We start from the raw sequence: 16,281 nt of genomic DNA on the forward strand, positions 1-16,281 counted from the left end.
GAGAAGTAAGCAGTTTTTAAAATTAAATATTCAAACAGCAGAACACAGAAAATCGCCAATAAAAAGCTTTGTTACCTTAAATGATAATTGTAACATTTACGATCATATTTCAACAGCGCAGAACTCTGCTCTTTGGGTACCTGCACTTGATGGCACAAGTAAATGTAAAAAGGAGAAGTAGCAATACATGTTTCCTGTTGATTTGTCTTTTTTTTTTTTTTTAAAAAGGGCAACTTGCAATCTAGAGTGTGCAATTGTGACTTCAATTGCTCTTCAGTTTCAATATTCCCTCTGTATCACTTGATCCACTTCTAACTGATCCCCTTGTCTCTATCCCATCGTTGTAGAATTTCCCATGCAAATTCCACGGTATCTTCAGTGCTCAGTGCTCTTCTCACCCGATTGTTTATCCCCAGTACAGCCTCAGTGCTGATATGAAGCTCACCTCGACAGTTCTCCAACCTGACCACACAGATGTGCTTCCTGCCCTCACAGCACCTGAACACAACCTTCCATGACTACCAGGCTTTGAGAACTGGTTGCTTGTATTTAGAAAGAACGAGACACAGGATCAGAAAAGTTTCTTTCAGCCTTTCCAGCCTCTCTCCAACCCCTAAGCCCACTTATAACTGGCTGCTCCATCACCACATGATACATACTCAAAGATACTTGGACATAAGATGAGACGAAGGCAAGGTGCACTAAGCTGGAATTCTGCGACTGTTGTTCGTACTTTGCAGAAAGGGACAGTAGCAAGAGGAAGGTGGCAGCTGGGATTACTTATGGACTCCAGTGGGGAAGCGTTGTGAAAGACAGGTAACTCTTTTAAAAATCTGCAGTTCTTTTCATCCCAAAGACTGGAAGGAAGAAAGGACCAACATTACAGACAAGGGAGCTGAAGTCTAAGTTTAGTTGTTTTAAGAATGGCCCAAGTGTGAGAATAAACATGAAAAGGATTGGATGAATGATGGACCAGTTATGCAGAAGGGCTTACCTGGCATTTGACAACTGGTTTAGAAATATTCTGTGCACCCATAACCTTTTCTGCCATAGATTTGTTCTTACTTCTTCAGTTTTGTCAAATACCTTCCTAAGAATCAGTATTTTGCAGAACATTTTATTTCACCATCTCAACTAGAAAAAATAAAGGGAAATTTAATTCCACAATCTGAAGTATCTCATTTTCTAATGGTAATATACATACATTAAAAATGAAAGGAAGTTACTACCCAGCAATCGACAAAGAAACACAATACAGAGAGGAACTCCCTGCTGCAGAGGCTTTAAGCCTCAAGAGGATCAGCTAAATCAAACAAGGAACACCCTACTCTGATGCTGGGGTTCATTGTGCTTTTTTGCTGCCTATTCCATTTCACTATTCCTGTTCAATTAGATTACTGCCCTAACGGTGGCAAGAGCATCTTGCTCTAAGTAAGTGTTACCACCAATATTTTCAGAAACATGTAGGTTCTGTGACCTCAGATTTTCTAAAATATCTTTTCACTGTACAATGTAAGCTGACAAGATTTTGTTCTATGCTATTTGCTTTAGTCGTTCTGTCCAAGGCACTAGAAAGCACAGAGGAACACAGGAATCGATAGTGAAAAAAGTACCTTTTGAATTGGAACAAAATCCTGTAGAAGAGTAGAACTGAAACTGAAAAGCAAGAGTTCTCTCTGAATTGCAGCTCTGAGTTTTGCAGCAAATAACAAAGACTCTATTCCACCACAGTTTTCATAATGCAATTTCTCATTAGCACTGTGGGAAGATGCAAGACATGCAGGCTTTCTGCTATGGGACATCTTTAACAGTTCTACCCAAGCAGAAAATCAACACATCTGAAAAAAACCGTTAACACCTTTATAAAGAACACTCATCCATGTCTATTCTCCAGAACCTGAAGCTCTAAAGCTGAAAAAGACTAAACGACTCAAGTATTTAAATGATAATGTTCTCAAAACTTTTAAGTTTGGCTTCATACACTGCTAGCATGTTAAACAAGTATGTTTATTATCATAATTCAGACATTTAAATTATAATACCCTTACTACGCCTCAAGTGTAGGCAGGTATCTAAGTGTTTTACACTGTAAACAAGCCACATTTAACTGAATTTACCACTTGTGATTATATAAAATAAAGATACAAGACATTCCTCTCATCATAATCCTTCTTCAAGCAAGGTCACAGACCTCTTTCCAAAGGCTTGCTTATCAAAGCAGATAAACTTTCTCCTCCCTCTCTTAAGATGCCAGCAAACAACGCTCATACTTCAAAGGCTGCATTAAAAAGGCAAGTACAGCTCATACTCTTTCAAATGCTCAGAAATACAATGCATGAGGGAAATAAGGAGCTCACTTCCACCAGCCTACATCTACACAGCATATGCATAAACCCAAAGAACCCTGCTAAGATGTCGAAATGGCCCTCAGACCTGTTCATGAACACAACTGATAAAAGTGCACTCCTGACAGATGTTTGAGTAAATGTAGTGTACCTAACACCTATCTGATTTTGTGGTCATTTATTACTGGTGTGCTTTTCTTCCACTGACATGGGACATTTCATCAAGAATTATTAAAAGCACTGACAGAAATTCTACTACTTTGGAATATAATAACAACAACTACTACTATTACTACTATGCTAGTACTTAATGAAAACAATGAAGTTAAAAAATACCAAGAAAGAAACAGTGATGGGGAAAAAAAACCACAAACCCAAACAAATGGAAGATGCCCCATCCCTGGAACTGTTCAAGGCCACGTTGGATGGGGCTCTGCGCAACCTGGTCTAGTGGGGGGTGTCCCTGCCCATGGCAAGGGTGTTGGAATTAGATCATCTTTACAATCCCTTCCAACCCAAACCGTTCTGTGATTCTCTCATCAGCAGCAGGTTGGTCCTGTCCATTCACCGTATCTAGCTTTATGGAAAGGAACCCCCAGAGCAGGAGTTATATGGGTCAAAAATAACAAAAAAACCTGAATTGTCCCATTTTTCATATTTGACTCAGTACACTCACTAAAGTCCTTTTTCATGTCCTAGCAATTACACTGTCACTGCTAATAGTAAAATAAAAAAAGTTGGCCACTTCTTATGTTCGAAAATATTTGTTTTGCTTGTGACTTTTTTTATTTGTGAATTCAGGCAGAACTTTCCAAAGTTACAACTTCTTTTCAGACAGAAGAGACTGTACCTAGAAAGCTGATTTGCCTGTTTTCTTTTTTTGTGTCTCCACTGTCTCACCCATTAAATATAAATATGAAACATAATTTTTATATATTAAATATAACCAGTTTTGAAATAAAAATGCATGTTAACAGTGTCTGTAAACACAATAATTAAACTTTAAGGTTAAGAACATTTTCTGCCCATATATGATCACAAATTTGCATTTTAAAATCCTGCCACTACTACTGTCCCATGAAAAAGAATACTTGGGACACCTCAGCATGAGTGTAGCAGTTGAAAAAAAATACCTCTTCCAAATGTCTGCAAGTATAACCAAGCACTTATTATTTCTTAAATCCTTCTATTGTCTGAAGAGTTTTGGTCTGGACAAGACAAAATAGTCTCTACTCAGCTTTCCTCCCCCGTAAAACAACTGTCTGAAGCAATATTGAAAGCAGAATGGTTCAACATACTTTCTAGATTTGAGGCACAACACCAGCAAGCAGATCTAGTCACTGAAATAATGTTACAAAATTACAAGTACCCTAACATTAGACTCAAAACTACACCTTCATAAAAGGCTTTAAAGGATATTACAAAGCAATTATTTACAAAACAGCAATTATAAAAGAAGATGCATACAGCAAGTTTAAACTATAAAGCACATCAAAGAGAGTACAAGTTACAGATCTCAAAATGAAGCATAGTAGTCATCAAAATCCTTTAATATTAGTTTATAAAACTCAGATCATCATCTAAAATTTATCCAGTAACACTTATCCTGGGAAGGCTCAACACTAAGCTGTGTGGGAAAGGAAGGAAGCAAAATGAGTACACTTGGATTTGATAACCAGGGGAGACCAAGAAAACCCCTCTTACCTGCACATCTGCATACAAAATCGTTCAAGTACAGGCACATTTATACTGACCTGTGAAGCAGGCAAAATCCCGGAACACGGTGACCTAAGGAGCCCCCAGGAATGCAGTCTGAATGTCCCAGAGTGGCTCTGGGACAGCTGTGGCAGGACAGCTGTGTTGGTGCAGGGTTTTGCCAAACTAACCCTTCCCAAAGCCCACTTCTGGAACATGGGATAAGGGAAGGTCAATCTGCAGCTAAAATGTAGATCTGCATTAAATTTATCAGGAAGTAATACCCTGCAACAGGATGGATGTACAACCTGTGCTGATCTCAGTCAGTGAGGCAGCATGTGTACAGAGATTCCAAATGAAAATACGCATTTTGAAAGGAAGGTTATCCTTGTTTGTTGACACAGTGCATTTGTTCAAGTACAAAAACCTCCAGAAACATTTTTCTCTCTGTTTACTTGAAAGTTAGAAGTTATCTAAACACAGCACATATACTTTTGACTTTCTAATTTAGAGTCATTCATAAATGTAACCAAAGATCAGAATGACGCCATGAGTAAAGAGCATTCAAATAGACTTAGAACATCCACATGCCTTTCTGTGTTATAGGTAACATATTATTAATATAAATAGCAGCCTATCAGTCCTTCCCTTAATTACATAGAAAGGGCTCTGTTCATATACCAGATCACTGGCCTTCACTGTCACAGACAATATTTAGATACCTACCAAAGCTCTGCTTAAGCAGCACAACCAGTAGCTTTACCTAACATCAACTAGCTAAGGAGATTGCAAAAACAAACAAACCCTTTCCATGACAATTTGTATTCCTGACTTTCTCTTACAAGTGCTGGAATATGCAGTCAATGAAAAGTCCTCAAAGAGGAAGATGAAAAAAAAAAAAATTCCCCTTTGAGTTCTTAAAAAGGAAGTAGTGGTTGACAGCTATAAGTGAAAGTGTAGTATTATTTCCACCCTTATGGAATTAGGAGTGGAACTGGGAACATTCATGACCTTCATTTAGTGCTTCCTTTCCTCCAGAAATTATTTTAAAATTTCCTGACAAGTTTTCGTGGTAATTTTAAATTGCACTATAAAAGAAGTACTCCAGGTATGCATAATACTGAATTCTATCTAGACATACATATACTGGAAGCTAGAAACATAACTTAAGACAACAGCAACACAGGCTAATCTACCAGCTAATACGCCTGACACTGACCTCAGAAGCTTATTTCCTGGCAGGGATTAATTCTGTACACAAAATCCTCTATCAAGTCCACAAGCAACCTCAACTCATTAGAGCTGCTGTGGCCCAGCAGACTGGACCAGACAATCTCCTGAGGTCCACAGCAACCTTAATTATCCTCTGCCAGTTCATCCATGCCATAGAATTTGCTGTCCTTGTTCACAGTATTGTAACTTCCCTCCAAGTAGATACCACCTTAGCTACTTAATGACCTAAAGTTCTGGAATCCATAGAAACAAAAGAAACTCCATCAAACTTATTCTTTGTCTCTTAAAAATATGTGCTAATATTGTCATAACCTTAAAAATCCTCTGGCATCCAGCAAGAGGAATCCCTGTAATGATAGCAAATAAACAACAAGGAGTTGCTATTACCTACAGAGATCAAAGACCTGCAAAAAATAACTTGGCTGCAGAATGGATTCTTCCACAATCAGATATAAAAAACAAAGTTTTTTTTTTTAATAACAGAGCTCAACACGTGAAGAATTACAAATAATTCACTATGCCTCCTGAAAGTTTTCAGATTCTTCAAGCACCTGGAAGCAATAAGTATACGTGCAAAACCCAGCAATGCCAGAATAAAATCACAAGTAACACTACGGAAACTGATTTGCAATTCTATTGCCCCTAAGTTCTGGCATAACTATCACAGCTAACAACCAAAAAAAAAAACCAGAGAATGACAGCTAATTGTGCCACGAGTTACTGGGAAAGGTCACCAGAATACTAAAAGATAAAAAGGTAGGCAGGCTAAAAGCTCAGCTTTGCAGAACCAAGAGATCTGGTTTCTAACCTACATAATTAAGAATTACACTTCATGAAAAAACATTTTTAAAAAAAACAGAGAGCAAGGCATAATTATCAAACTCTGCTGGGGTGGGGTTAAACAAGAAGAAAAACCACTTACAGAACATTGACACTAGGGCAAAGACTAAGTTTTAGACAAATCTAGGTTTAAACTTAATCTCACTCAACTTCCAAAAAAGGAACAACTTTGGAAAAGTTCCAGTTAAGAGCAAAAACTTCCATATCAGATAAGACTAATGACATATGCAGACAGCAGCAGCCAGTACCAAGTGTCTCCAAAAGAACTTGCTGTGCAAATATCTATCTGGTCCATTACAGAGCTTTTCATCTTGGATTTGAAACATAAGCATTTCAATTCCTTCCTTTAAAAAGGGTATTACTCAATACATGGTTACAAGCATCCGTAACTTTTCTATTTTAAGCTCTTGCATTTATTTTATTTTTATGGAAGAAATACTACAGGTGCAATTATGAGAATATGCAGCACTAATAACTTAATTCTTAGGTTTCTATTCATTACTCTCTTAACACAAGAAGAAAAGGTCACCCTTCTGTTCTGATATAGTTTTTATACATACATGAGACATTGTATGCTTTCTGTATTGAAGACTTTCTGTAATAAATATTTTCAACACACTTGAATTATCATGTAAAAACGAAAACTAAACAAGATATTCCCACTGGGGAAAAACTTACTTTAACAGCAGCACAATACTGTCAATATTTTTTGTATTTAGTTGCAAGTTCTCCTGTTTTACACTATTAGGACATTTGCAATTGAGCCCATCTCACTATCAATTCTTCAGTCTTTCCAATAGTTGGTTAATGTTATTTTATAACCCAAAAGTTCTATGAATAGCACATATTTCCCTCCATTACACACCACAGTTCAACTATCAATACTGTAACGTTCCTTAGCTCTGTAAAGATTTTATAAATTCCTCATGCCCTAAACTACCCTGGATTAATCCCAGTATGTTTTATGTTTACTTTTTACAAAAGTAAAAAAAAAAACCCCAAAAAAGGTCAAACTCCTGCTAGCATTTTCTGTGTTTTTCCACTCAACTACAGTGTTACTACAGGATTTTGGACTTTCTATTATAAGCCTGCTGGAAGTTCATCATTTATTTATACTTTCTCAAGACTGAAATAAACTCTAAAGCATTGTTCAATCACACACAAGTCTGGTACAACACAACAGGAAAATTGTATCAAATTAATTGTCTGGCTCCAGCACAATGATTTTCCTTTTCAAGGAGGAAGCTGTTCTGCGCCTCTGGCAGACAGATATGTCTTCTTGCAAGATGGTACAGTCCAACCCATCTCTCTGCCTGATGTTCCCACTCCTAGAGCAGACTGAAAAAACACTTGCCTATATTCAACAAAAATGTGACAATGCTGAGCCTTCTTCCAACAATTCTGCCACAAGCAGAAACATTTCTGCAAAGACAGACAAGTTGGGAACACTAATGCATTGTCACAGCAAGATCTAACAAAATTCAGAGCTCTTGGATAACCCAAACTCTCAGCAAGTGAGCAACATTAACAGGAAGCAAGTACTGATGTGATTCAAAAGAAAATCCTGAGACAACAATCAATCATATAATTTAGCAGCAATAGACTGTAAAATTGCTAGCTATAGGGATGGAGACAGCATTCTTCCTTCCTTTTCACTGGCCTGGTTCCACAAACAACAATCATTTTCACTTTATGTTATCTATTAAAAGAAATGACAAAACCCAAAATGCAACAAAACAGCTGAGTATGTATCAACACATTTTGCAGAATTCTAGCTAGATCAGACTCAAATCAACACAACCAAAGTAACACAATGACACAGACACTCCTCACCCACATGGCCCTTCACAGCATACATAAATGCAATTACTTTCATTAGATAAATAAGCAAATGAAGCTGTTGCATTTATTAAGAAAAATGAGAAGATAAAGCCAAATCAAAGTATTTCTCCAGTGCCATGTAAATCCACCTGTTAACAATCATTGGATCGCCCAACTAACACGAAAAAGTAAAAATCAAGAACAACTTTATATAATCGAAGTGTAGGGAAGCAAGGTTTTGCATTTATAAGCCTGGGACCAGGAGCAAACCCAAACCATCCCATTACAGATCTAAGAAAAACACACTTTCTGGCCTTCACTCTGGCTAAGTAACCTGATTCATTTGAGGTTTGTAAAAATTCATTTCAAATACAAAAGGGATTTTTGTTTGTTTTTAAAGCCTAATCAATGTGTTGGTGTTCCTGGCTCAGGGGAGATGCATCATGACTGCAATGGATCAGCTCCAAGAATTACAGTATTAACTCTGCAGCAGTGGCTCTAGATGGTATCTCTGCAGGGAAATCCTTGTCAGCACTGACTTACCTCTACTATAAATGGCTGCCCGCACTCCTACACCAGCTTCTAAAACCATGGTGCTGAAGTTTGTCAAAAGCAAGAGCTCCCTACCTCATACTATTCTCATGATGATATCAGTATAAAATTGGATGGTTCGTTCAGGGTGAAAAGCACTTACGTAAAAATATTAACAGGTGTATGTAAGGGCTGCCTGACATCAACCTCTTACAGAGGCACCCAAGCACTGGAGTTTCACCTTAGTGCATTACGGCAGATCCCCACGTCAGTCCCCCAGGGCACTTGGAACACATATTCAATGTTTGGAAGATAAAGTGCCCCCACTGCAGATGGTAACCATACAGCTACATCAAGAGTACTGAAAAATAAAATATCTGTACATCTCTCAGACAACAATCCTAACAGAAAGCTGAAAAGATATAACAGAGGAAAAAACAAATAACAGACATGGCATCTATCGAAATAAGAGCTACTGATACATGAGAAACTAAACATCCCTTACATAGATAAACACTAAATAGGCCAGAGTATCACACAGGAATCTCTACTGGAAGCAGCAGGAAAAAAACCTCCCACCAAAACCCTACAATTCCAAATACCATTTTTCATATCCCACTTAGTTTTTTAAGATAAATTTACTAAAATACTTCTGAACTAACAGAATGTCCAGAGAAAATGTTCTGTACTTCCTGAATCGTGCCAAGTTCTTGATATCCACAAAACATTTTATGTCATGTTAAGTGAGCAACATATTTGCTCTTTACAAATTTCGTTTGCTCTCTTTCATATCAATTTACTTTTATCCCTAGTACAATACAGCACAAAGAAAAACTATCTAATCTCAGCTCCTGTTTGTCAATGTAATTCTTACACTAGTGGTCCAAAATTAGATGAAGTATGCTAGATAGGGTCTAGTAAGCCGCAAGGGGTTCTTCCTTTGCAAGTGCAGCCTCCGCTGTTTGTCCTCGGGTTCCTGTCTGCCGTTCACTCAGCACAGCCAGGGCCCTGCGGGCAGCCCTGCCCTTGAGCAGATCAACTCAGCCCCCACACCAACACTCACAGGCTCGGTGTCGTCCCCAAACACGACCAGAGTAAACTGCACTGTGTCCTTCAGATCACAACGTTAAACAGGCTGTACCTTTGGGCTGGTTGTTTTGAGTTGCTGGGGTTTGGGTTTTCTTGTTGGATTTTTGGTTGGTTGTTGTTTTGGGTTTTGTTTTTTGAAGGGTTTTTTTTAAGGGGGGGAATCTGTTTTGTGTTTGTTTTCTTTAAAGAAGAGGGTGCTCCCTGCAGGACGTATTTTGTAGTATTTTTATCTCACATATTTTAAATCTAGAAGCCAGAAAGCACAGCTTTAATCAATTTCATTTACTATTACGGGGATTATGGATTTCAATATAGTTAGCATTTATGTCACCAAGATACGAATGTGCTCAATTCATATCCACTTTGAGTTAAATGAAAACAATAGTATTAGCTACCATTAACACATCAACTTGTGCCTACACGTTTTTTTTTCAGTTATTACAAATGACCAGTTCTTTGGAGTGCTTTTGCTCTAAGAAAATACTTTATTTTTCACAGTTTCTCAGAGCATTTGGTAAACTGTGGCAATGAATTCCCTATAAAAGGTACTTATAATAGCAACTCAAAACAATCTAAGGCACTGAATAATTCCAGATTTTGAAAGCCTGGGTATCTGTTGGAAGCTTCAGGTTTCTACTAAAAGTTTCTAAAACATCTGTCAGAAGCATTTCAGCCTGGAAGCCACATACAAATTCTCAAGGGTTTTCCACTTGTTTGTTTTCAAAAATGAAAACAAAACCCAAAAAACCAAGTTTAAGATTATTTCAGTTATGCAATTTTTAAGAGCTTCTTCCCATATGCAGCAATATGAGCTGAACAAACATATTTAGATTTTGTGAACTATAGCCCACTTTTTCTTTTGCTTTGATTCACACTTTTTGGAACACTCCATGCTCAGCACAACATCTACTTCCTACATATCTAGTGAGTCACTTTTTCAGGCACCTCTAAAAAAACCCAGATTCATTACCTTGTAATTACTTTAAAAAAATAAAATCAAAATTAATTCTAAGCATAATATTCTAATGTTATCACTGCATGAAAAATCCACTAGTTAACTAGGAGTTATTATGCTGTATCTACAAACACAGGCAAAAAGAGGCATTGCACAGATTGTCTGTAGAAGTACTACTAAGCACAGAAAAAGTTCAAGTACAGATAATCCCACCACCATCTCCTTCCACCTTAATCATATACATATTTAGGCTTAGATATTATGTTAAAAATATTTTTAAAAGCAAATCCAACTTTAAGTACCTGCTTTTAATTGGTATGTATCGGTAATCTCAAAAACTCATCCCACTTTCATCCTTAATAATGCTGGTGTTACATAGACATTATCTCCTTGGGCAAATAACTTTTTCCATGCATAATTAAAGTGCCTTTATACAAAGCAAACATTCACATCTTTCAACTGCAAGTAACATGTTATCTTCAGCTTGGTCTACTTATGTGACATATTTCAGCTTATGCCTTCCTCTGCCTAAGGAAAAAAAATTTGTACTACTTTCCTTGGCATTGCTTACTGCTGCTCCCTCTCTGCAGGTTCTACCCCTATTTACAGATGATATCGATAAAATTGTTTACAGACTATGTAGTAAACAGGATCACTCACATGATTCACTAAACAAAATAAAACTCCAAGCCCTCAGGAAAAAAACAAAGAGTATGAGAGTATAACTGAAAGGCAGCTCAAGAGGCAGCACAGAGACTGGACTGAGTGACTGGTAATGCCAGAAACTGGTATTGCCAGAGTCCACAACTTACGAAACTGTAGCCCCAGATCATTCATGAACCATTTTGAAATATCTGAAGGTTTTTCTCATTACTAAATTAACATTTGAAGGTCTTTTATCTTTCAAAAAACCCAGAATTGATAAACATCCTATATATAAGCTTCTAAGAAATGTTTACAAATACTCTGACAAAAAGAATTTGTGCAGGTTTAAATATAGGTCATTGATAGGATAATGACAATTTGCTAAATGAGATGTGCTTATTAGCAGTTATGTAAACAATGATAATAGATGTTCCTGCATGTAAATGTTCTGGCATAGTTTCATGGTTTTGTTTGCATTTTGAAAACACCACAGAATTTTTTAAGTAGTTCTTCTGATTCAAGATCAAGCCTGTGTTTATCAGTATCTTCTACCTGCCTTTTCACACCAGCATTTGATACCTATTATCTCTAATGGTGTATTTCCCCCTCTCCTCCAACTGGCTCATAATTTACCATTCAGACACTCAATCAGATGAAAGCCAGTCCATATTGCTAAGAAACAAGCACAGAATCTGAAATTCTCCACATTGCTCTACCAATGCTTTAAACCTTTTATAACATCACCACATTTAACATGCATCAGGAGTGGATTCCAGGGCGTGATCCCAAACCCATTCTTTACTTGATCACTATGGCTACAGATCCCCACCTTGGCAATTTTCATCAGACCCCTGTCAAATCTTCACATGATGGTATCTCGAGAACTATTAAATACAATCCTCTTACTTACTACCACTATTAAGTTGCTATTTTAAAACAGATAAATGAGTAAGCACATAAATTTTTTACCTATATTAGAGAAGCCAGAGCTAACTGAAATTTAAAAACAAACAAAAAACCCCATAGCTGATGGTCTTTGAAGTTTATCTATCAGTTACCATATTTTCTCAACACTCAGTGCTTTGTCAAATTAACCATCTTGAATACGGCATACTGTTTGTAACCATATTAGAGCACATGGGGGTCTTAAAATCTTTTAAGTCATAAGAAATGTTGATAAAAAGCCACATGCATACTAATTTCTAATTTAAAGACAGCACAATAAATCGGAACATTTTACTTTGTTGAATCAAACAAGAAAGGTTAAAGACTAAACTTAAAAGTACTTCAAGCACTTAAGTTTTCTAGAATCCAAGAATGCACATCACGCACACACAATAGAGCCAAAGCAGCGTGCTTAATGAAACGTTTAATACAGATAGCAGTTTGCACAATTACCTGCAGGTAACTTGAAAGCCATGCCATAATCCAGCCTTAGGAAATTAAATGCTTGTCTTGTCCCATCATGCCCAAGTATTGCATAACACAGGATAGCTAACAATGGAAGGTTAAGAACTTTGACTGCGTTGTACTGCTCCTCCTTCTGTGTCATACTACTGAAAAAATCTGCATTAATTACAGACCATATTATTCTTAAAATCCAGAGCTACACTGACTGCATTTCATAGAAGGGCTTGGTGTGAAGCTAAAATCCAGCTGATTTAGAGGATGTTAAGTTCTAGGGCATAACATCAATATATTTGGGAAAAAAATACAGTGCTGAGCAACTGTAGTCTGCACTCTGTTAATTTTTTTCTGGCTATTTAAAATCAACTTGACAGTCATTAAGTAAAACAACTTTACTTGTCCCAGTTCAATCCCTAGTGGACAAAACATGCACTACAGGACCCCTCAATTTCGCTTAACAAGACTGCCAGACTTGTGAGAGGAACAGTTAAGAACACAGGATGTATTTTAAAACCATTTTCACTATCAATAAAACTGTATCATGAGTGCCATTCATTACACTCGTGTTCCCAGTGATAAACTTTCTATCAGAACCAAACAAAATACTCCACAAAATTTCAAAAGGACAAGTAGGAAGAGTGCCAACCAAGCACAGTATCTTTTTGAAATCCATTTTTCAACGCTCCTCACAATCAATTTACATACACAGATAAAACAGTAATTTCTCCGCATTTGAAAAAAATACTATTACACCCTATATCGATACAATGTGCTTTCACATTTGCATGACTCACCTCAAAATCACCTACTTCCAGCAATGAATAAGACACACGCAAGTCTTTCAGTACTCTAACCATTTTCAACTGTTCGTTTTATATACTTTTCATAATATTCAGTTTCTGCTTTGTAAGAAATTACCAACTTACCTGGAAAGTTATAATTTTAAAACAAATCTTACTCCTTCACTAGTCAACCATACTTACTACAGCAAAACCCAGAGTGATCTGCAGTCTACAGACACTTGCTAAAACAAATGTGCAGTTTCAGTGTTTTTAAATAAACACCTTACCTTGCCTGTCTTGTGATCAAACCAGACAAGAGCATGGTTCCTGGACAGCACCTTGCAGTCAAATGTGGCGTTGTTCTGGGCTGGCCGGCAGCGAGCCACGGAGCGGCCGATCTTGACGGGCTCGTCCAGGTAAACATGACGCTCCTGAAACGGGTGGGAGTTCGGGCGGCAAGTGAAGATGGCCAAGGCTGAAGGCATCGAGGACAGATTGCGGTTGCCACACCAATCAGAGATGAAGAGAGCCTCTTCTGATGCAGACTGTCCTCCACAATTTTTAAAACACCTCCACAGCAACTTTATATTAAAGCAGGACAAATATTATCGTATGAGAGGCCTAACAACCCATTGTTTCAGTGTGTAAACTAATTCTGGCAATAATCCAGTGAAAAAGCCCCATTATGTCTCTTAACATCAGCAGTGGCCCAAAAAAAGTCTAAAACATACAACTTTCAATCCATCCTCCTCTGGAAGAATAGGAATAAGCATCTGATTCCTTCAGAGAGAAGCAAAGGCCCCGTGAAAGAAGGATACAATGTCTTAAATCCAAGTAGATGAGTCATACAAGTACTTTTGTTTGTAACCTCAACTGCCTTCTTTCCCCCCTCCTTCCGTAAACAACACTGACCAAAAGTCTGACCAATGCAACATGGAAGCAAGGAAAGGTTTAGGGAAGGGGGATGAAGGAGTAAGATTAGCGTCCTCTCTCACAGGGCACAGATCAGGAACTGGAAGGTGAATACAAAGCCCTCGCTTCACAACAGGGACCTACTGCTTTACACAGCAGTCCGCATTTCACCATCTTCATGTGTTAAACCCCAGCAGAATAGGTGGTCCTCGATTTAGGATGCAGTGCGAGAGCTACACTGTTTTTCTCCCCTACACCAGATAAAGCTAAACTGGTCTACAGCTTCTGGGAGCCGCTCAGATAAGGAACTTGATAAGGCATAGAGAGGCTCCCAACTCTCCTTCTCCCGAGGACAAACCAACGCGTGGGAAGGGTCCTTGGGGCCGGCCTGCGAGGCGCGCTGACAGGTCGCTCCCCGGCGGCGGCTCTGGCTGGCGGCGGGGTCGGTGTGCGTCCCTCGGCGGCGGCTCCGCAGGGGCGGACGGCGGGGGCTGCCCCGGGAAGTCCCCGCCAGGAACCCCCGGCGCGGGGCGCGGCGGCTCCGCTCAGCCCCTCCGCAGGTGGCTACGCATGAGGCGGGCCCGCTGCGCACCCCCGCGCTCTCCGCCCGCCCAGTGCGGCTCCGCTGCCCCGGCGGCGGGAGAGGCCTGGCGGCCGGGCCCGGGCGCTCCCGCTCGGTCGCTCTGCCGCTCAGGCGGCCACCGGCCGCGGGAACTTTCCTCCGACCTGCGGGGCCGAAAACAAACCGGGTCAGCCTCGTCTCTCAGCGCGTCTCGCCGCGTCCCCTCAACCCCGCATCGCGCGGCCCCGCGGGCGGCACGGGGCGCACCCCGCTCCCCCCTTACCTTGCGCGCAGCCGCCGCCATAGCGCCTGGAGCCCTTCCCGGTGTGGCCGCGGCGGCGGGGCCGGGGCGGGGCGGGGCCGGGAGCAGGCGGCGTGCGCACCGGCGGGCTCCGCGCATGCGCGTTGCGCGCGGTGAGGCTGCGGCAACTGGGGGGCCCCGCCCCGCTCCGGGCGCGCGGGGAGGGGGCGGCGGGATGGGCCGGGAGGGGAGAGGGGAAAAGGGAAAAGGGCTGCTGCTCCTCCTGGAAGGGCACGGCTGGGACGTGTTAGCACGGGGCAGGTCGCTGAGGTGAGTGAGCCGCGGCCCCGTGCCGTCGCTTTGCCGTCGCTGTGCTCAGCTCTGGGAGGGAGGGGACGAGCGGGGGCCGTCAGCCCTTATAAATAAGGGGGAGGGAACGGCGTGAAGTTGTGTCAGGGGAGGTTTAGGTTGGATTTTAGGAGAAGGCTCTTCACCCAGAGGGGGGTCGAGCACTTGAATAGGCTCCCCAAGACTGCCAGTTCACAAACCTTTTGGACAACGCTCTCAGGCACAGGGTGGGATTCCTGGGGCTCCCTGTGCAGCGCCAGGAATTGGACTCGATGATCTGATTCCAACTCAGAATATTCTGTGGTTCTGTGAAAGAGTGGAGCTTAGAGCAGGAGCTGGGGTGACACGTTCTCAGCAGAGCTTGCATGGGAAACTGCAGGAGTCTCCTGAACATCCTCCTGCTTTCCCTGTGCGCTTCTGGTGGTTTTATGATCCCAGATTAAAAACCTAGCGAGCCGCAGTGTGGTGTGATGTGTCCTGGGGCGGGAGGAATGCTGGCCATGTTTGCCATGTCTTGTTTCAGGTTGGCAGCTGGAGCAGGGGGACTCTTGGAGCAGTGGCTGCAGGGACAGGACTGAGGTGGGGTCACTGGTGCTGTGTCTTCCCTCAGTACGTCACGGAGCATCATCCAAGGTCATATTTATGCCTGTTTTCTAGAAGCCAAGGAAAGGTCGCTTGTCAAGGTCATATGGTAGGCTGGTGCCAAACAAGTCTCTCCAGTCCAAATACATTCTTAATTCCATCATTGCCTGTAAAGCAAACAAGTGGAAATTGTGTGATATAAGATAGATGCTGGTAGTCGTGCCAGCACTATAATTACCCTGTGACAAGGTGTTAGGATTAGGGATATGGGAGGGTTCTCTGATGGCAGAAAG

The 16,281-nt window shown here is 40.5% G+C and overlaps 1 protein-coding gene across 34 annotated transcripts in view; it reads right to left on the reverse strand.

Annotated features, from left to right (window-relative positions):
• Window positions 1-15,183, reverse strand: part of LOC121659406 (sarcolemma associated protein) — a 79,138-nt gene extending 63,955 nt beyond the window's left edge. For 33 of the 34 annotated variants that reach the window (XM_042017536.1, XM_042017537.1, XM_042017524.1 and 30 more), the window contains exon 1: window positions 13,631-14,981. In XM_042017536.1, the coding sequence (XP_041873470.1) occupies window positions 13,631-13,828 (198 nt within the window). In that variant the 5' untranslated portion in view covers window positions 13,829-14,981. Of the gene's footprint in view, window positions 1-13,630; window positions 14,982-15,100 lie in introns of those variants that run through there. The other variant, XM_042017500.1, reaches the window with a different exon arrangement.
• Window positions 15,184-16,281: the final 1,098 nt, after the last annotated feature.

This window comes from Corvus kubaryi, unplaced genomic scaffold (assembly GCF_017639235.1).
Source record: "Corvus kubaryi isolate FWS band 111438036 unplaced genomic scaffold, C.kubaryi_AGA036_p1.0 136, whole genome shotgun sequence".
NCBI lineage: Eukaryota > Metazoa > Chordata > Aves > Passeriformes > Corvidae > Corvus > Corvus kubaryi.